At 38.7% G+C, this 22,358-nt stretch overlaps 1 protein-coding gene across 2 annotated transcripts; it reads left to right on the forward strand.

The window, feature by feature from the left end:
• The first annotated feature begins 592 nt into the window (after nt 1-592).
• LOC100977303 (dual specificity protein phosphatase CDC14C) lies at nt 593-18,222 on the forward strand. 2 transcript variants are annotated; one of them, XR_010112761.1, is made up of 3 exons: nt 593-5,954; nt 8,256-8,378; nt 18,110-18,222. XR_010112761.1 is itself a non-coding variant. In XM_063606229.1 (1 exon), the coding sequence occupies exon 1, from the start codon at nt 781-783 to the stop codon at nt 2,122-2,124; it is 1,344 nt and encodes a 447-aa protein (XP_063462299.1). In that variant the 5' UTR covers nt 593-780; the 3' UTR covers nt 2,125-14,907. The 2 variants fall into 2 exon arrangements, 1 of the variants encoding a protein (XP_063462299.1); XM_063606229.1 differs by lacking the exon at nt 18,110-18,222 and having other exon boundaries at nt 593-14,907.
• The last annotated feature ends 4,136 nt before the right edge of the window (nt 18,223-22,358 follow it).

The raw sequence follows: 22,358 nt of genomic DNA on the forward strand, positions 1-22,358 counted from the left end.
CTTCTACACACATTGTTTAGCTTCTCCAAGACTTTTCTTTGGAAAGCCCACATAGAACAGAAAAAAGAAATGCCACCTTTTAAACTATCTATTTAACTATCTTGTGCTCCCATGTTTCCAAGGTTGGGGTATTGGAAGAGTTGGTGAAAGAGCAATATGTCAACATTAACTTGTCTCCAAGCAGGCATGACATTCAATATCAAATGGTCACAACCTCCAACTTTTAATGGATCCTAAATGGGTGCTTCAAAAATACTGTCATTTGGTAATAAAGTCATATACTCGAAGTAACACTTATTTGGCTGAATTTCCAGAGACTGGAGAGAAGGTTAAGATCCAGGTGGTTGCTATGACAAGAGCATGATGACTTATTCATCCAACACTTTGTTGATGTCAGTATGGTATAGCCCTTCAGCTCGTGGTTTTAAAAAGCAAAGGGAGGGCGGTTGCGGGAGGGAGCTGGGCAGGCGCTGTGGGCCGGGCCCCTCCTCTCGCTCCTGCACCACCGCCTCTTTCGGGGCTCAGCCGGCTCCCGCAGTCCCTGCAATGCCGCTCTGTGCCCACCGTCCTGAGAGCCCGCGCGGCACTGGCGCGAGCCTCGGCGGGCGCGCGCGGGGCCATGGTCGTTGCTCCCTGACAGGCGCGCGCGGTGCCCTGGTCGTTGCTCCCTGACTGGCCGCGGCCGCCTCCAGGAAGCGGAAAAGCAAGGGGCGGTCGAGCTGGGCCGCCGCGCCCCCATGCTCGCCGCGCTGCTCTTTGACCTCGCAGGGTGTGAAGAAGATGCGCAGCTCCACGCAGCAGGACCCGTGCCGCCGGGACCCCCAGGACGACGTGTACCTGGACATCACCGATCGCCTTCGTTTTGCCATTCTCTACAGCAGACCAAAGAGTGCATCAAATGTACATTATTTCAGCATAGATAATGAACTCGAATATGAGAACTTCTCCGAAGACTTTGGACCACTCAATCTGGCAATGGTTTACAGATATTGTTGCAAGATAAATAAGAAATTAAAGTCCATTACAATGTTAAGGAAGAAAATTGTTCATTTTACTGGCTCTGATCAGAGAAAACAAGCAAATGCTGCCTTCCTTGTTGGATGCTACATGGTTATATACTTGGGGAGAACCCCAGAAGCAGCATATAGAATATTAATCTTTGGAGATACACCCTATATTCCTTTCAGAGATGCTGCCTACGGAAGCTGCAATTTCTACATTACACTTCTTGACTGTTTTCATGCAGTAAAGAAGGCAATGCAGTATGGCTTCCTTAATTTCAACTCATTTAACCTTGATGAATATGAACACTATGAAAAAGCAGAAAACGGAGATTTAAATTGGATAATACCAGACCGATTTATTGCCTTCTGTGGACCTCATTCAAGAGCCAGACTTGAAAGTGGTTACCACCAACATTCTCCCGAGACTTATATTCAATATTTTAAGAATCACAATGTTACTACCATTATTCGTCTGAATAAAAGGATGTATGATGCCAAACGCTTTACGGATGCTGGCTTCGATCACCATGATCTTTTCTTTGCGGATGGCAGCACCCCTACTGATGCCATTGTCAAAAGATTTCTGGATATCTGTGAAAATGCTGAGGGTGCCATTGCAGTACATTGTAAAGCTGGCCTTGGTCGCACGGGCACTCTGATAGCCTGCTACATCATGAAGCATTACAGGATGACAGCAGCCGAGACCATTGCGTGGGTAAGGATCTGCAGACCTGGCTTGGTGATTGGGCCTCAGCAGCAGTTTTTGGTGATGAAGCAAACAAGCCTCTGGCTGGAAGGGGACTATTTTCGTCAGAAGTTAAAGGGGCAGGAGAATGGACAACACAGAGCAGCCTTCTCCAAACTTCTCTCTGGTGTTGATGACATTTCCATAAATGGGGTCGAGAATCAAGACCAGCAAGAACCCAAACCTTACAGTGATGATGACGAAATCAATGGAGTGACACAAGGTGATAGACGTCGGGCCCTGAAAAGGCGAAGACAATCAAAAACAAAAGATATTCTTCTCCCATCTCCCCTGGCTGTGCTGACCTTTACACTGTGTAGTGTTGTCATCTGGTGGATTGTTTGTGACTACATTCTTCCCATCCTGCTATTCTGACTCGAAGATTTCAGAACATAGTAGCCATCAGGACCCCCTGACAGATAGCTGCTTCTCTCCATTTCAAGGACTAAAATGGTTTTGCATTAAGTAAAAACCTGTGACCAGAACTGAAGGAAGACTCTAGGAACTGAAAACTGCAACAGAAATTAGCACAATTTGAAAACAAAACAAAATTGCAAAAGACTTAGTTGCTTTCCACCTAAGAAGCTAATCAATGGAGAAAATGTCCACTGGGGTTTCAGTAATGAACTTTTGAGTTTGGGTGCAAGCAAATGTACCGAGACCAGCTCAGTCAGGGAGACCCTTACCCAGTGGCGCTAGAGGAATTAAAGACACACACACAGAAATACAGAGGTGTAAAGTGGGAAATCAGGGGTCTCACAGCCTTCAGAGCTGAGAGCCCCGAACAGAGATTTACCCACATATTGATTAACAGCAAACCAGTCATTAGCATTGTTTCTATAGATATTAAATTAACTAAAAGTATCCCTTATGGGAAACGAAGGGATGGGCCGAATTAAAGGCATATGTTGGGCTAGTTAACTGTGGCAGGAGCATGTCCTTAAGGCACAGATCGCTCATGCTATTGTTTGTGGCTTAAGAATGCCTTTAAGCAGTTTTCCACTCTGGGCTAGGTGGGCCAGGTGTTCCTTGCCGTCATTCCGGTAAACCCACACCCTTCCAGCGTGGGCATTAGGGCCATTATGAACATGATACTGTGCTGCAGAGATTTTGTTTATGGCCAGTTTTGGGGTCAGTTTATGGCTGGATTTTGGGGGGCTTGCTCCCAAAAAGAATGACTCAAAGAAAGGCCCAGCTCTCAAGCTGAACGACAAAAATGCTGTTGTAAATTTAGTCTCAGGTGTAAATACCCAAGCCCTCTGGTACCCAGGCAGCTGGCTGGTCTGTGGTGCATGTGTGTCCTTGTGATGGCAAGCATTGTAGTTGCTGGCCTTCAGAAGAATTGAGGATCTGATGGAGGTTTTTTATGTATTTATTTTCTGTTCAGCTTGCGACCCTGTGTCAAAATTTGTAAAGATACAAAAGGCCTTACTGAAATGGTACTTTGTGTAATTTGATACTATTTGGCTTTATCATCTTCACTTGACTGTTTGTAATACTGTAGTAATATTAACTCTGATAAGTACCCAAGCTGCTTGTCTTCCACCAAAGAGTGCTTTATTAACAAGAATCTGTGAAAACCACATTTAAACACTGTTGCATGTTGTAATACCAGGTGATACCTTGGTAACCTGAAGCTTGCAAGAGAATATTAATGGTAGCTTTAGAAGACTCAGAAGGAGAAACTGACTTCAGAGTTGGAAGATGTTGCAAGTCATTCCTTTTTCTGTCCTTTAGGGACTGAAGAACTGGGAGGTTGCCCATTGTTTGGTTGCCAGTCATACAAATTAAAATCATATTTCCTTCCATGCATGGAAAAAACACACTATTGGTTTTTCGCCTTGGAAACAGCAATCCCAAATAATGTCGGCTTTAAAAAAAAAGTTACCGCTTTTTTAGAATCCTTCTCTGTAACATTGGATTTTTTTTTCCTTATGAGATCAGCCTAAGGCCGTTGATAAGGCCTGTGATCTCAGTAACAAGGATCTGTTTCTGAATCTCACTGCTGCCTTTGGCTAGGGAACACGACTAGTAACTCTGCAGAGTGCCTTCTCCCACAACCCTACTGGAACACAGCAGAGTCTGTGCCATGAAGAAATTAGAGAAACAGAATTGTTTTGCTGCTAAAAAAAAAAAAAAAAAAAATGGGGCCCAAAATAAAAGAATATTTAGTACTCACCTCAGTTCCTTCCATAAGAAGTGGGTGGTTTAATGATTGTTAACCCATTTTTGCCTGTGCTGGGAGCATGGAGGGCTGAGATGTTGACAGGCAGTGGGAAACAAATGCCCTCCTAAGTCACAAGGCGTGCGCCAGATCAGGAAGCAACTCCATTTTAAGAAGCTGCCTTTTTCAGAAAACTGTAAGAAATCAAAGCAGTTGGAATAAACAAGTTAAAGTCTTTAATGCAAAAAGTAATTGAAAGGCAGTGCCTCCATTTTGGTGTACTTTCTTGGAAGAAAGTATGAAATTGACCGGCATCAGGAGAGAGGGAAGATGCTGTATTCTCAGCCAAACAAGTGACTCTTTCCCTGCCAAGCACTACGGGGTGGGGTCAGGCTAGCTTTTAAACACTGGGGACTGGATCACAGAAAAACAGTGGTTTTCTGTCCCTGGAAATGAATAGGCACAAAGACCCACTTGGCTGTGGGAAGACCACTCTTCAATAAGATTTTGGTGGGAGGAGGAACATTCCTTTTGCTATTTTAAGCTGAGACAATACAAATATTTAAACTGTGCCATGCATAAAGCATTGAATTGTCAGGGCACTTCTTCTTCCCCTTACCCTTTTTAAGGCCATCCCCTTCATAAATAATAATCCAGGTAGTTGTGAAAATTGTGCTTCCATCTGATTCCTTCTTAGTTTGGCTTTTCATCCCATCAGAACAAGTAAATGTGGGTGCCACAGCTTTTGTGAGTACTGTCTCCCTCACGGTGAACAAGCCTCCTGGTGTTTCGTCCGAGAAAGGGAAGGGTGTTGGCGGAACCACAGTCCTTTTTCATTTTATAAACTGCCTCTTCATGTTGCCTGCTCAAGTTTCCACCTAGAATTGCTATCACTGTGACTCTTTCTAAAAATCCTTCTGCTTAACTGGTTCACTGAAATTAGTCATAGAAAATTTGTGATTTGATGAAGCAACATTCCTTGTAATAATCAAATGACTTGGGATGGTGTGCATAGCAACAGTGTTACACTTACGGGGACCGTCTCTCGACTTATGGGGACCGTCTCTAGAATCCAAGAAGTCTCTGGTCTGAGGGATGGAAAGTTCTTCCTGCTATGAATGAGAGTGGACTCTTCCCCTCACCTGCAACTAAAACCACAAACACCCAGAATCTTCTGGGATTAGAGTCCTTGTTATAGAAGACCTTGTTGCTATGGAACATGAAACTGTGTCTGTCCGATAGATTCCCTTAAGAGCCTTAAATAGCCCTGAAAGTACACCGGGACAGTTTGCGATGGAATTAAAATTAGAAGTGAATATTTTTAGGTGCCCTTGAAGCTTTCTGGGGACTCAATATTATCAAGAGTCAAGGACAGTCTGGAGGAAGAGCATCTGCAAAACTGGGTTCCTGGAAGTAGGGACGGACGTGGCTTTTTGTAGAACTTGGTGGAGAGCAGCGCCTCATGAGAGCAGAATGGCCTGGCGTGGCCAGTGCTTCCCGGCAGCACGCGGGTCCGCCGGCCTCCAGAATTTCCCCGTTCTGAGCTTGATGCCCCTAGCCTGTCCCCTACCTACTTCCTCCCTTCCCCTCTAGCCCTCTCACAGGGGTGATTGCTACCTCTCTCTTTTCTTGGGCCTAGGCAAGTTTTCATGTGACAACTTAACTGGATCATAGGGTGCCTGGATACTTGGTCAAACATCATTCTAGGGGTATCTGTGAGGGCATTTGTGGATGTGATTAACATTGGATTCAGTAGACTGAGTAGAACAGATTGCCCTTCCTCGGGTGGGTGTACAGCATCATCTACTCGGGTGAAGACCTGAATAGAACAAAAAGTTGAAGGAAGGAGGAATTCACTCTCCTCTTTGCCTGAAGGCTTGAGCTGGAACATTGGTCTTCTGCTGCCTTCAGACTGGAAATTACAACATTGATGCCCCTGATTCTCGGGCCCTTAAACTCAGACTGGGATTATGCAACTGGTTTTCTTGGGTCTCCAACATGCAGCGATCAAATTACAGGATTTCTCAGCATCCATAATCATGTGAGCCTATTCCTTATGATAAATATCTTCCTATAGATTGTGTATATAGATACAGATATATGATATCTGTTATATTCTATCTACATAGTGTGAAAGCATATGTATCTTTAGATCTATATCTATATGTATGTATGTATGTAGATAGGTATCTATCTATCTATCTAGTCTACCTACCAATCATCTATTTTATTGATTCTGTTTTTCTGGAGAAACTTGGCTAGTGAAATGCATCCTTAGGCAATTTTATCATTGTATAAACATCATACAGTGTACTCACACAATCAAAGATGGGATAGCCTACTACACACCTAAACTATATGGTATAGCCTATTGCTTCTAGGCCACAAACCTGTACATCATGTACTAAATATGGTAGGCAATTGTAAAACAATGGTGAATATTGGTTTATCTAAACTTAGAAAAGTTGGTGAAAGGTGGAAGTATGACAGATAAAAAATGATACACTTTTATAGGGAGCTTATCATGAATGGAGCTTACAGAACTGTAAGTTGCCCTGGATGAGACAGTGAGTGAGTGCTAAGCAAATGTGAAGGCCTAGAACATTAGGATACACTACTGTAGACTTTATAATCACTATACACTTAGGCTACATAAAATTTATTGAAAAATATTTTTCTCTGATAAAAATTAACCCTAGCTTCCTGTAACTATTTTACTTTATTAACACTTAGCTTAAAACACATTGTGCAACTGTACAAAATTATTTCCTTTCTTTATGTTTTTATTCTATATGCTGTTTTCTGTTTTTAAATCTTAATTTTATTTACTTTTTAAACTTTTTGTTAAAAACTAAGACAGAAACACACACACTAGCCAAGGCCCACACAGGTCAGCATTGTCAGTATCACTGTCTTCCACCTCCACATCTTGTCCCACTGGGAGGTCTTCCGGGGAAAATAACATGCATGGAGCTGTCATCTTCTGTGATAACAATACTTTCTTCTGGACACCTCCTGAAGGACCTGCCTGAAGATGTTTTACAGTTAACTTTTTTTTTAAGTAGAAGTACACTTTAAAACAATAACAAAAGCATAATATAGTAAATACAAAACCAGCAACATAGTCATTTGTTACAATTATCAAGTATTATGTACTGAACTTCATTGTATCTGCTATAATTTTATATAACTGGCCACATAGTAGATTTCTCTACACCAGCATGTCCCCAAATATGTGCGTAATGCTTTATGCTACCTCATAGTGATATGACATCACTAGGCAATGGGAGTTATTCAGCTCCATTGTAATCTCATGGGACCATCCTCACACATGCGGTTCATCTTTGATGTGTGGCATCATTATGCAGCACATGACCATAGATGGCAATACTACTTCCAAATCACACCCTGGATTCTTCCTCTTCTCCCCATTGCCTCATTGTGTCAGCAGTTTTTCCTATCCTCATTCACCTGGATCACAGCAATAGCCATCTAACCAGTTTATTTATTTCCTTTCTTGACTTCCTATACTACAGTATTTATCTCCATCATAGCCTGGGTTATCATCTATAAATGAAAATCAGTTCACCACTTTTTCACATTTAAAACCATTAGAGGCTTCCCATCAGAGCATAAACTCTACCTTCTTGCCACAGCTTGCACAGGTTCTTCATGGTCTGCCACTGGCTACTGCCCCCACTTCATTCCACACCATCCTTGAGCTGGCCACCAAGCTCATCCCCAGTGCCTTTTGTTATGTGTGGACTTTTGTGCTTCTGCCAGAGGGACTTCACACTAAGAGGTATTTCCAGCCTGATATACTCTTTCCTATGACATTCACGCCACAGATTGCTTCTTATCATTCAGATTTCAGAAACAACTTTCCAGATGGTCTCAACCAACTGTCCTGATTCTCTTGTCCACTGCACAGTAATCCCGGCTCAGCGTACATCACTATTTCCTAGTTTTCAAATGATTAAATGAATTTGTTGATGTGTTAGTTTATTTGCTTCCTCTCTATCTGGCTCATGAGGATGTATATTTTCTGAGAGAAAGAAGCAATTATTCAACACTATTTCTTCAGTTCCAGGTACAGAGGAGTGTCTAATATAGAATAACCATTCCAAAGTATTTGTTGAACTAAGCAATGTGAAACATTTATTTAAATAGTGTACATCGAATGAATTTGGTACAAATGCACAATTTATATGTCAAATCTACCTTAATTCTTTCCTCATTAGTATGCTATAATTAAAATACATACAAACGTAAGGAATTCAATTATGTAACAATACTGCATTGTGTGATGGTTTTCAATGCTTTATGATCTTATCTTTCTCAGCTTGGATGGCTATAACAAATTACCATAAGCTGGGTGGCTGATATAAAACAAAAACTGATTTCTCACAGTTCTGGAGGCTGAAAAGTTCAAAGTCAAGGCAGCAGTAAGCAGGTTTAGTGTCTGGTGAGTGTGTACTTCCTGGTCATATATGGTTTCTTTTCACAATGTCCTCAGATGGTGGAAGGGGAGCTCTCTGGGCCTCCTTTATGAAGGCACTAATCCCATCTGTGAGAGCTCCACCTTCATGACCTAATCACTTCCAGGAGGCCCCACCTCCAACCACCATCATATTGGAGATTAGATTTTTTCATAAAAATTTTTGGGAGATAAAAACATTCAGTCTCTTATTATCATCCACAAAATGAAAACACAGAATAAAATAATTATCATGAGGAACTCACAGCTCCCTGAAACATATCTATGGGTTTCAGTTTTTGAATGTACTAGACAAGCATTGAGTCAGTCTCCTCTGAATGTCTGGATTCAACCGAGTTTCTAAATGCAGGATTTTTAGATTAGTGGTGACTGAAGGAACTCCTGATTTCTTCCTTGAGAGGCCTGGACTGAGCATAGTAAATCTTCCCTCCTAATATCTCAATAGAATCATCGAAGTACAAAGCTGCGCTCCTGAAGAGTTTGATAGAATTCAGTACAGTTAATAATTTAACTAGCTCTCATGACTGGAGTCTAGGGCTCCTAACTCATAAACATAAAGGTATGTGCCAATAAGTTAATTTCAGATAAAAAAGATGGATGAGTCTATGCTTTTTTTCTTTGTTTTTATTTTATTCTAATCTCTGATGATTCATTACTGTATTAGATATCATTGCTATTGCATGAGCAAAAAATTCTGTGTTTCCACAGTAAATGGAAAAGGATGTATAACCTCATTATTGATATAATGCCATTAAATTAGTTGAAATGCAATGATCACACAGTGCCTTTGGCAAGGCTGGGCACCCTCATGGGAACTGAAACTTGCTGTGAAATCAACATGTTGTATTAGTTAATGCATAATGTAGTGACACATCATAGGTAAATGGCTAATAGGCAGCAGCAATAGCTGATTGTCCATATAACTGACCCTTGTCTATTATAATTTTTAAAAATGATGTTTTTATAAAAGAAAAGCAAATTACAAAGAACCTGAAAAATTAAGGCCCCAGACTGTTACTGTGAACAAGTCCTTGATATCATTCTATCCCACTATATTCTTATACTGGTTTAAGAATTTAGAGCTAAAAGTTTTAATATATAAAACAATGATAAATCAGGCTTCTACGGTGTTTTTTTTTAAAGACTTGCTATTATTTTAGCTCAGAAGAGACAAACTCATGGAATTATATTTTGTTAACACAAACTCCCTGTTTGCTTGAGTTTGCACTTGTTAAATTTTGACTGAGGGTTAGTCCACAGAAAGAGCTAAAAAGAGAAATCTCTCATAGAATCGCTGCCAGGCCTATAACAAAAGCCACCCTACTGGTTGTAGCTCTAATAATAAACTCTCTTTTATACAGGCCTTTCAAAGTTACAGGGTCACAAAGTGCCTTGAAATAAATTTCAAAGGGAACAGCAAATTCTGGAATCACACCCAAACTCTTTATGTTCATGACTGTAACAGAGTTAATAAATTGTGGGCATAAATGAATAACTGCAATGTCCTGCTTGGAAACCCAGTGGTGAATGTGTTCATCAGATAAAAATGACCAGGTGTTGACAGGCAATAGAAAGGAATTATGAGCAGCAGGGGTTTAGTATCAATACCTCAGGAATTTAACTTCTGTGTCAGAAACAAGGCTAGGGCCCTGGGAGAGGAAGGCGCAGAGATGTATGTACTTTGCAGACTATTACTGCAAAGCTTGGTAAAAAGAGAAACAGGAGACCAAGCTGATTATCATAATCATGAGCTTGTCAACAATAATTGGCCAGATCCTTGTTAAAATAGAAACAGTAAGAGTCTTGACCGTTCATTTTCTGGGATTATCTCCTATGCAAAGCCTGAGGGAGCCCAACTGTCTCCTACTTCACATAAAGATGATTAATTTTCTTCCTTGTCTTTTTTTCTTCCTCCCATCAGTATTGAGAAAGAACAAATAATTTGAATGGAAGACTTAGCATATTTTGGATCCAAGACAGAGACTCTGTAGTGTCAGTTCTTTTCCACACCTAAGGGGACTGCAGACATTTGAAATTTCATGAAGGAAGGTGGAGTGGAGCCTCTACCACATGTTAGCCCCTGGTTCTCTTAAAAGGGAGACATTTTCTTCCCTCTTCTAAACTCCCAAAGCATCCCACTTCTTTGAGATCTAGCATTTTCTACTTTGTGTTAGACTTTACATAAATGTCATTTTTAACTACATGTTCTCTCCTCTCGTCACCTCTAACCACCTTTAAGAGAAATCTGTACACTAATTTCTCATCTCATTGACTAGTATTTTGTATATTGTACAGTATCAGTAAATATTCCTCCTTTTCTCTATTTTTATCTCCATGGTAAGAAATTCCAAGATATGCTTTGTTAGTTTCCTAATTTGTTATTTTTTATTAGTCAGCAAAGGCTTTTTTATGTCTAGCTTACTGTATATTTACTTGCTAAAGTCTATATTTATTTTTGTTAATTCTTCAAGGCAGTGAAGAATTCTTCTCTGATTTCTACTAACCTATAAATCACATATATGATTTTCATGTATTGGCATTTACGAAATTGCCTTTATTGTTAGCACACTGTAAAATCTATTGTAGGTAAAATTTAGCTTCTCAAGGCAACTTGGAATGATGTTAATATGTCATATCTCTGATTATGTCAATAAGTAACTATTGATTTAGTATTAGGTACCATTTCCTGCTTTACTATAGATTCCCTTGACCCAAAGAAAGATTATTAGTCACTAAAGCCAAAACTTTCATTTAATGCTAAAAATTTTGCCAATATTTTACCAGATTACAATCTTGAATCTTGAACATAACACTTCCAGGGACTGGAGGTCGAAATCATCCTGTTCCATCTATGGGCATCTTTTCTGACATAAAGTGCTTCCTGAACTAAAAGCAATATGTACTTAACTTTTCTTCAGTGGTCTTTGTCACAGACCTTGTAGGGAAAAAAAAAAAAAAGGAAATATCTTATCCATAGACAGTCAAAACTATTTTAAAGTAGTTCCATTCTCTCACTGAATTTTCCTCATTTAGTGTAGTTTGGAGACTATTCACTGATGTAAACCCTGCCTGCTAACTGGGTTTGTTTGTGTTGCTGAGAGTACTCTGCAAGTAGGCCAACAGTACCAGGAGTGGGACAGGGCATTTTTTGTGCTGAAGTTATGGTCTCTGTGAAGCTGAGGTTCACAGTAGGACTTCTTAAAAATTGCACTACTCTGTTGAATAATATTGAGCTTACAACTGAAAACCTCGTTTGTTTGTTTTTAATCTATGCATTTATTCATTCCTTGAAATATTGGGGTCCCTGTAAATACACTGGTGAATTAGGTCAACACAGACCTTGCTCTCACAGATCTTAAAATCTAGAAGGCAAAAAATCAATTAACTCAGTGATATTTAGTTGCACAAAACATAATATGATAGGAGTAGCGTGGGGACCTGGAACTACAGAGAAGGTGTGCATATCCCAGTTAAAGGCCAGTTATGCTGACTCAGAGGACTGGGGAAGAACTGGAGGCTTGGGTACTGGAAATGGTGGTCTCCTGCAGAGGTTGGTGGTAGAGCAGAGAGAAGTAGGATCAGAAAATAGATATTTAGGAGGCAGATTTAGCAGGATTTAGTGATTGATCATATGTGGAGCAGTAAAGGAAAGGAGAAATGCAAGATGATGTCAGATTTGTGGGTTGGGCACATGGCTATTCACGGAAACAGGGAAGAGACGAGAGAGGCAGGATTGGGAGAATAGAGAGGCAGCATTGGGTAGTACCTGAGATCACACTTGAACAGGGTAATGAAAATAGAAGAGGCCTCAAACACAGACACAATCAAAATAGAAAGGATGATCCCAAGTTCAACATTCAATGATTCCAACACATTGGCTAGAAATGCAGAAGAAAAAGTCTGGTTTTAGGGAACCCAAGGGGTGAGGAGTTTAATACAGAAGGAGAGAGTCAACAATGTCAGAAAGTACACAAAATTCAAAGATACCAAAGCCTTATAAAATTAATTTCATCCATTGATAAGAACGCTATTCATGACTTAAAAAATGATTTTGGTGAAATGGTGGAGGCAGAATATAATATATCTAAAGGTCAGGGGAAAGCAAAGAAGACAAGAAAGTGACTTTGGCAACAAAGTTCAGAGATCAGATCAGATGGAGTAGCAAGGCCTGTGAGGGGAAGGGTATTTTTAAGATTAAGAGATTGGGATACTGATTAAAGGGGCCTGGCACAAAAGGAGACACTAACAGCCTGTGAGAGAAGAGGAAGTCAGTTGAATTCTCCCAAGGGAAATGTTCTCCATAAAGCTTCTTCTTTTAAAAAAAATTGAACAGCTTTGTTGAAGTATAATTTTCATATCATAAAATTACCTCACTGTAAGTGTGCAATTTAGTTATAATAGTCATTTATAGAGCTGTGCAACTATCTCTGAAATTCAGTTTCAGAACATTTCTGTAATCTCCAAATGTTTTCTCATGCAGGCTTGCAGGTCTTCCTTGCTCCCATCCCCAGCAACCACCAATCTGCTTTTTGTCTTAACAAATGTGGCTGTGCTAGGCAATTTATGTAAACGGAATCATAGAATGTGTACCGTCTGTGTCTGTGTTCTCTCACTTAGTATAATGTTTGTAGACTCATCTGTGCTCTAGTATGTATTCTTTTATTTACTGAATAGTTTTCCATTTAGTGGACATACTACACTTTTATCTATCTCTTCAACTGTTGATGGATATTTGGATTGTTTTCAGTTTTAAGGTGTTACTAATAATGATGTTGTGAAAATACATGCATATTTTCATACAAACGTGTTTTCAGTTCTGTTGGATACATTCCTGGGAGTCTAATTGCTGGTTATATGATAAGTTTATGTTTCATGTTTTAAGAAAATGCCAGCCTGTTTTCAGAGTGGCTGTATCATTTTATATTCCCATCAGCACTGTATTAGTGTTCTTAGTCCTCTGTATTTTGTCAATAATTGGTACTGTCTGTCTTTTAAAATTATAGCTAATCTTAGCGGATGTTCAATGTTATTTCATCTTGTTTCAATTTTGTCTTCTAATGACTAATAATGTTAAGCATCTATATGCTTATTTACCATTCCTATATTTTCCATGATGAAGTATCTGTTCAAATTTTGTGTCCATTTGTAATTGAGGTGTTTGTTTTGTTTTTATTAAAAAATATGAGTTACTTGCAATCCCTTTAGTAAATACATGACTTACAGATTTTTCTTCCAGTTTGTGGCTTGTCTTTCATTTTCTTAATGGTGTCTTTTGAAGGACAAAGTTTTAAGTTTTTTGGTTCAATTTGTCCATCTGTCCTTTTTAGAAATAATGTTTTTGGTGTTCTATTTAAAAACTTTGTGCTCAAAACAAAGTAATAAAGATTTTTCTTCTGTTTTCTTCTAAAAGTTTAAAATTTTAACACTTAAATTTATTTTTATAATGAATGTTGAATTAATTTTTGTATATAATATGAGGTAGAGATCTATGTTTATTATTTTGTTCTGGATATTCAATTGTTCTCACACTATTTATTTGTGAACAAACAAACAAACAAACAAACAAACAAAAAACACTATTCTTTACCCATTAAATTTCCTTGGAATCTTTGCCAAAAGCCAAATAACCATAAAAGTTCTCTTTATACTTTTTAAAAATAATTATTAAAACTAATTGCAGCGTGTAACACTGATTACTGCTAAATTTTATCAAAATTGAATCAGTTGTTTAAGAATTAAAAGTTGAACAAATTAGAAATAAAGCTTTTTGAAAATACTTGGAATAAAATATTAACAAATTTTAAGGACACATTTATCTTCAAAAATGAATAAAGTATATATGGGAGATTTTGAAGTACACAGAAAAGCTTTCCAATGATAAATTATCCATAGATATTGTTATACCATTACAGTAAGTATAAACTTGAAATATGTTCTTAGACAGAAATCTCAGGAAGCTAACAAAGGTTGGGGAACAGAATATTCCCCTTAAAAACAATAAGTCGAGTCCACACAGAAAGTAAAGCAGTTAAGTCCAGGTGTGGTGGCTCACGCCTGTAGTGCCAGCATTTGGGAGGCGGAAACGGGTGGATCACTTGAGGTCAGGAGTTTGAGAGACAACATGGTAAAACCCTATCTCTACAAAAATACAAAAATTAGCTGGGTATGGTGGTGCACACCTGCAATCCCAGCTACTTGGGAGGCTGAGGCAGGAGAATTGCTTGAACCCGGGAGGCGAAGGTTGCAGTGAGCTGAGATTGTGCCACTGCACTCCAGCCTGGGTGTCAGAGCAAGACTCCATCTCAAAAAAAAAAAAAGAAAAGAAAAGAAAAGAAAGTGAGGCAGTTAAAAGTGGAGCTTCTTTAGTTTACAGGCCTTATGTAGAATCGGTTTATGGCATCTGCCCAGTACATGCCTGATGGGTGAATCAGGCAGTGATTGGTCATGGGGCCAAATATCAGAGCCAAGAGAAGAAAGCACAACTCAGTAATAAGTGGACAAGAAATGTGATAAAAGGGTCAGTTGAGACAAAAACTCAGTATTAAAGACCAAAGCTAAACAGTTATTCTCAATTAGGCTTTCCTGAATTTTGAGATTAAAGAAGCAGGAATAGTTTTTGCAAAATATGAAAGAATCCTATTGAATAATATTTTGCTATAGTCTAATCCTAAAATAGGACATAGAAACATTTTTTTCTTGAGTACCTACCATATGTTGGTACTGTTTTGAGTGTTTTCATGCAGATTTCCTTCATCTGTTTTTAGATACCATATTGTGTTCGTCCATTTTGTGTTGCCATAAAGGAATACCTGATGCTGTGTAATTTATAAAGAAAAGAAGTTTATTTGGCTCAAACCTTTTCAGGCTATGCAATCATGGTGCCAGCATCTGCTAGTGAGGTCTCAGGAAGCCAACAATCATGGGGGAAGGTAAAAGGGGAGAAGGCATGTCACATGATGAAAGAGGGAGAAAGAGAGAGGAGGAGGCTCCTTTTAACAACCAGCTTTTATGTGAATAATAGAGTGAGAACTCACTCATTACCATGGGTAGAGCATCAAACCATTCATGAGGGATCCATACCCATGACCTAAACACCCCACCAGGCCCCACCTCCAACATTGAGGATCACATTTCAACATGAGATTTGAAGGGGACAAACATGCAAACTATATATGAATAATAATTTTTAAAAAAAGTGAAAGAAAATTGCTCAAGGCACAAAGGACCTGAGTTCAGATTTAAGAACAATCTTCTTTCCTTTTATTTATTTCAGCCTGAAAACTAAAAAAAAGTAAGTTTTTTTGCACTTTCCTCTAACTTTCAAAGTTTACACACCCAGCCCCTGTGAAATTAAAGAATGATCCATCAAAATGTGATGACACTTAAGATGCATTGACTGTAATTTTCGCCAGTAGTCCACCACTATAGCTCCCATTTAAAGAACATGGTCTCAGGCCTTGTGTGCATGAAGTTCACATGGGAAAAATTTTAAACACGTGTTCCTGGTGAGTTTAATAACCAACGATTCTGGTTTAATAGATCAGGGATGGGACCCCATGTAAGTGGTTAAATAAACTTTTTATAACAAAGAAAAAAAAAGTAGTGATTTATGCATGTGGTCACAGATGAAATTTTGAAATTTTTCTCTGTGCTTCATGTTTATTTTACATGTGGGTAATGGAATATGTTATGAATTGTTTCAAGGATTTAGATATCGTAGGTCTGGTTGCAGTTATCACAGGTAATGTTAATGGAAATCCAGACAATTAGACGATGATAACCACAGCTAAGTCTCAGGAAAAACAGGTCAGATTAGACAACCACTCACTGCGGGGAGCCCAGATATGCATCTAGTCTGATTACCCACTGGGGAAGAAAGAGTTAAAGCAGTTAGCTTTTCATCCATTTCTTCCCTGAAAAGTAGACTAATGATCTAGTCTTACTCTTTGTAAACATAAGTTGATAATTTGACCTCTTGGCAATAAGAGAAATGATAGTTAATTAAAGGAAAATCATTATCTAGAATGCTAATGGTTGGGTGTCCCTGTTTTAGCATTGTTTATAGAAACCAACAATCTGTGGGTTTTAGAGGGCTGACTCTCCAAAAAATGTCATATAAGATCTATAACTCTCTGGCTCTATAAAATGGAGATGCTTCCTATTACAAATACTCATCACTCTGTGAGGTGACCCACAAATCTCTGTTAGAGACCTCATTTCAGCCTGGGACAGAGAGCCTGTGTCCAACGTGAGGAAGGAAAGATTTAGAGAGCCACATGGAATGCCCCCAGTTTTCTAGGCTTTGCTTTTTTTCTTGATTGTCTGCGTCCTTGAAACTATTAGTAAAGCTTGATTCTGGGCAAGATCTCTGATTAATTTGATTTGATTTGACAACCCAATCATTTATGTTAGATCAATTAGTCTTCATAATGTTGTCAGAGATGGTCTCATTGGTTACAACATTCCACCACAGCACCCTGTAACACACTGATTTACCCATTAATTAAATGATATCATGGAAGCATGAAAACTCACTACAGTTCCAGACTTTCTTGGACTGGTCAAAGGACATAGTTGGTATGCTTATACAAGCTAGGTCCTTAAGCACAATTGTTCATTGTAAGAAAAGAAACCAAAATTATAGTTTTGATTATCAAAATTATAGTTTTGATGTTATAATACAGATTTAAAACTTAAATATTTTGAATATTTTACTTCTAACATATTTGCAATGGTAAAAAAATAATATTTTTCAGTTGTGGTTAATGTTAGGCCTCTGAGTCCAAGCCTGCTCGCTCATATACTTCCAGATGGCCTGAAGCAATGGAAGAATCACAAAAGAAGTGAAAATGGCGAGTTCCTGCCTTAACAGATGACATTACATTGTGAAATTCCTTCTCCTGGCTCAGAGGCTCCCCAACTGAGCACCTTGTGACCCCCCGCCCCTGCCTGCAAGAGAACAACCCCCTTTGACTCTAGTTTTCCACTACCTACCCAAATCCTATAAAACTGCCCCACCCCTAACTCCCTTTGCTACCTCTCTTTTGGGACTCAGTCCACCTGCACCCAGGTGATTAAAAAGCTTTATTGCTCGCACAAAGCCTGATTGGTGGTCTCTTCACAGGGATGCTCATGACAGTTAATACAAAAATGGATACTCCAAAAAAAGTGTTGGAGGAATAAAATTACTTTATAATTATCCGGCTTGTCAATGTTGTGCAAAGCTGCACTCCACATGGTGGGTACTATATATATACAGTTTTAATTATTTTACATTTAGTACTTGCTTGACCTTGGACAACTCTCTTAATCTGTTTGAGTCAGTTTTTTGATCTGTAAAATGAAAAACATGAAGGACCAGAGGAAGTGGAAAACAAGAATGAAAGATAAGGAAAGAGAAAGAGGAAGAATGAAGGATGAAGAAGAGGAGGAGGATTAAATAAGGGAAAGAAGAATGTATGTGACGGCACTTAGAATAGACTCTGACACCTTATAAGTGCTATGTAAATGTTAACAAGTATAATTTTTAATTTTAAAAAATTTTTAGCTATATACTATTTTTAGACAAAAATTTAAAAATTTTTAGGCATAGTTCTACATATTTATGGAGAGCAGTATTCTACATATGTATGTACATGTAAGTATACATATATAAATATATATATATAAATCAATGTGTTTTATCCCTTTTTTTTCAGAAAACAAGCATACAAATATCTACATGCAGTTCCATGGGTATTCTAAAGTTCATCCTTTACCGAATTATTGGAAAAGACTGTATGTAACATTTCTTAATAAATGTATAAATAATTGTCTTATAAATGCCTAGATTGTTAAAATATAGGAAGATAGAAGTTTGCTGAAAGTGTTGGAAAATAATTAAAAGCAAAATATCCTGCTATCTCAGAAAGTCTCTCCATAAATGAAGCAGAGTTTTGCTATTGAATAAACATTAAAAAAGGTAGTAATGCCCATCACAGGCAGTTCCTAAAGGGAGCACAAAATCAGAAAGAAATCTGACCCTTTTATATAGCTAGGAAGATACAATCCAATACATATATTTTCACAGGATAAACAACTAGTACTCAAGTAAGAGGAGGTAACAGCACCATTTGCAATATACTGTTGATTCTAAATTCACCTAGTAATAGAAGTCGCTATCTGTGTTAGTTAATTGCCTTTATCCAGAAGAAAAATGGAACCTCTTATATCTTCTTGACAAGCAGGTAGTTTTACAACTAGAAATCAAACACCTAAATTAAAGTCTCACTCTCCTGCCTAGGAGGGGAGATAGAGGCACTAATGTCCTTGACATTTACATTTCAAAGAGATGGCTCCCAAGCCCCTGAGGAAAACATTTCTGGTTATAAAACTGGAGAGGGGCTTATTTAGCGTTTAAACAGGTTTACATATGTCTCAACTGGACATGGAAAGGATTACAATTACCAGTTTCCTAAGGGAAATGCTCTAAGAAAAGAGGGGAGGTCTCTTTCTCCTTTTCACCAGGGAAATTTTTAAAATTTATTTCCAGATTCTTATTTGCCCTTATGGTAGCATAGGCTTCTGACAAAAATGAGATTTTATTAGAGTTTAGAATAAAACGGATGTTCTACAAATGAGGTTGTTGCTGGTTTAATATTTCCTCACATTCATTTACTTATTCTTCCCAGCTTTTGATTCCACAAGGGCTTGTTAATAAATCTCCAGGGAGCTGTTTGCCTGTGTCACCAAAAGTCTATAGAATATTCTGTGATTAACAAAAACAGACACACAGAAATCTTCTGAATAGAAATTCAGAATCCTAGCTTGTCCCTTCTTTTAAGATATTTTAGATGTTGCTAAGCATGAAGGCTATGGGCTTATCACCACTTCATGTTTTGTTTTTGATATGAAATAACTCTCTTTTACAAAATTATACATTTCTAAAAAACGGGTCCAATGGAAGAGATTAGATTGATGTGATACAACTGGAGTTTTTAAAAAATGAGCAGAGAGACTGTTCCAATGTCAACATTAACAGTGGTGTCCTGATCATTTCCCCTGTTAATGTTAAACTGAACATTAATTTCTTCCTTCATTATATACCAGCATTTCTATCATTTGCCAGAGAATAGTAATCGCTGGCTTCATAGAAGGCTGTAGGAAGAGTAAGTGCTCTCCACAAGTCCAGTCTGGTTGCTCTGAGTATTCACAGACAAATGAAGTCCAGCTGCTTATTCTCACTGTGCAATAACAAGATGCAGACAAACTGGGAAAGAAAGGAGTTTATGTCTGCAATGGTTACAGGGAGAAGGTTGGAGTAACTCACCAGACCAACTAAAACTTACAACTTTTTTTTTTAGCTTATATATACAATTCAGGTTTATGCCTATGTGCCGGAGTCTTTCTTTTCTTTCTCTCTTTCTCCTTCCTTCCTTCCTTCCTCTCTTTCTTTCTTTCTCTCCCTCCCTCTCTCCCTCCCTCCTTCGTTCCTTCCTTCTTCCTTTCTTCCTTTCTCTCTGTCTCTCACTTTCTCTCTCTTTCTTTCCTTTTTCCTTCCTTTCTTCCTTTCTTTCTTTCTTTTTCTCTCTCTCTCCCTCTCCCTCCCTCCATCCCTCCCTTCCTTCCGTCCCTCTTTCTTCCTTTCTTTCTCTCTCTCACTTTCTCTTTCTTTCTTTTTGTTTGAGACATAGTTTCACTCTTGTCTCCCAGGTTGGAGTGCAATGGCTTGATTTTAGCTCACTGCAACCTCCACCTCCCGGGTTCAAGTGATTCTCCTGCCTCAGCCTCCCAAGTAACTGGGATTACAGGTGTGTGCCACCATGCCTGGCTAATTATTGTATTTTTAGCAGAAATGGGCTTTCACCGTGTTGGCCAGGCTGGTCTCGAACTCCTGACCTTAGGCAATTCACCCATATCGGCCTCCCACAGAGTATTTCTTAATCAATCTAATCTTAACTAAAGGTCTGCATGTAGGAAGGTTTTTTAGATTTGTTCTTGGACTAGATTAAAGAGGTGTGGTTTTAATGGGTTTGTTTTTGCATTCCAGCCCTTGTACTCAGGCACCAATTTCTCCAGTTCTTTAATATTTATCTTATACATTCATTATTACAGCAAAGGGTTTACGCAGACTTACCTGCTTGTGGAGCTCTAGCCTGCCACAAGAGGACTGAGCCCAAAAAGAGTACCTCTGCCAAAGGACAGGGCCCCTGAAGGCCTCTCCCAAAGGTGATGCCTCATATAGATACTGAAGAGTAATTTGCCAAGTGGGAAAGCAGGATAAGGCATTTCAGTCAAACCAAAGTTATAAAGACTTGAAAAAAGATATTTATTTGGAAATGAGTATTTGTGTGTATGTTTGTGTATGTGTGTATGTGTGTGGTGGTGGTAGTGATTATTTAGTGTGTTAGAGGAGAAGTGTCAAGAAAATGGCTAGAATGTGAGTCAAGAGCTATACCCTCCTGACCTTAAGCAATAGTATGCTATGTAAGGCATTTTGCATTTCATCCTGAAGAAGGTTCTGACAGATTTCAGCAGAGATGGAAAATCATTAGTTGCATTGTTGTAATAAAATCTTCTCTTTTAACAGCTTGAGATAGGTAGAGGAGGCAGCACCAAAGAAGTTGTGCAATACGAGGCCGGCAGGATGGCAGGGCTTGTGCCACCAGCAGATTCGATGGAGGGAGGAATTTAGTGGAGCTTGTCAAAGATGAGAGGTTGAAGGACATCACATTTGAGAATTAGGTCTTATAGTTGTGAATTTAGCCTTAATCAAGCAAATTTGTAGCTGATTGCTGTTAAAACTTGCACTACTGAATGTAGGATTCCTTGGGCGTTTCTTATCTGTTAAAAAACAACAACAACAACAACAAAAAAAAACCAAAAAAACAGTGACTATTTTACAGTCAGCCTTCTCTCTTGAGAATGTGTGCCAGGAGAGTGAATGAGGAACAGGCAGCTGTCAGGTGGCTGAAGAGGACCCAGGAGGTCACCTCAATGAGTGGCTAATTTGGCACTGAGGCTGATGGGAAAGGCACATTGCTGTAGTCCTTTTTGTGCCTCTTAATTAACTGCATTAAATTTCAATTTTCTTAAAATGCAGGAATTGAATAGATGACCACTAAAGACGCTTTCAGCCCTCGTGGTCTAAGACTCTTGATTGACATCATCTAATTTGGAGCTCATGGCATAGTTTTCCATTTTTAAACCTTCTATTTTTGATTTTCATGAGAAAACCTTTCTATGTCTGGTCACATCTACTTTATGTGAGTGAATTAACTAGAGAGAAATATATTATAGAATATCTTTCCTCCTTTTGTTATTAGGATAATCTTTTTCATGTCAAAAAACAGTGAAGATTGTCTGTGAAATGGAAATGGTATTCTGAAACTTGTGTAGATAATTTAAAAAAAAAAAGAACATGATGTGATTTTGCCTAACTGGTAAGGTGCCACTTTGCAAGGCACAGGATGGCGTCCACAGTGAAAGCTTCCACCTTCCTATGCTCTGCCTCAGATGGTCCCATTGGCATGCTCCACTTCAATTTTCAAAGCTAATTAGAATATATTCACTTTTGTCTGTTATATATTCAGGGAGAAACCCTATATCTATACAAATGAGATAGCCTTATATTGCCAGTTGAGTTTACTAAAGGTCTCAGACAGATGAGGGACTGTCAGAGAGATTTCCCCAAGGAAAGTGCAGAGCAGAGATGGGCACCCTGTGCATGGACACCTACTCTGTATGCTGGAGGGTATGCTGGAGCCTGCTTAAAAGTCTTTCAATAATTATAACAGTTATATAAAGATTTATTCCAAGGTTTAGGAAAATCAGTCTCATAAAAATGAAATAACTTACCCCACATTATGAACTGGTAAAAACTAGTATTTTGGGGAGCCGGGATGGGAACACAAGTTTAATTCTCAAGCCATTACCTTTCAATCTCACTCTGATTCAAAATAAAACAAT

The sequence above is a fragment of the Pan paniscus genome, chromosome 6, assembly GCF_029289425.2.
Source record: "Pan paniscus chromosome 6, NHGRI_mPanPan1-v2.0_pri, whole genome shotgun sequence".
NCBI classification, from domain to species: Eukaryota; Metazoa; Chordata; class Mammalia; order Primates; family Hominidae; genus Pan; species Pan paniscus.

Bases quoted from the DNA above. Each gene is read 5' to 3' on its own strand.
- LOC100977303 (XM_063606229.1), top strand. From the start codon at position 781: ATGCGCAGCTCCACGCAGCAGGACCCGTGCCGCCGGGACCCCCAGGAC.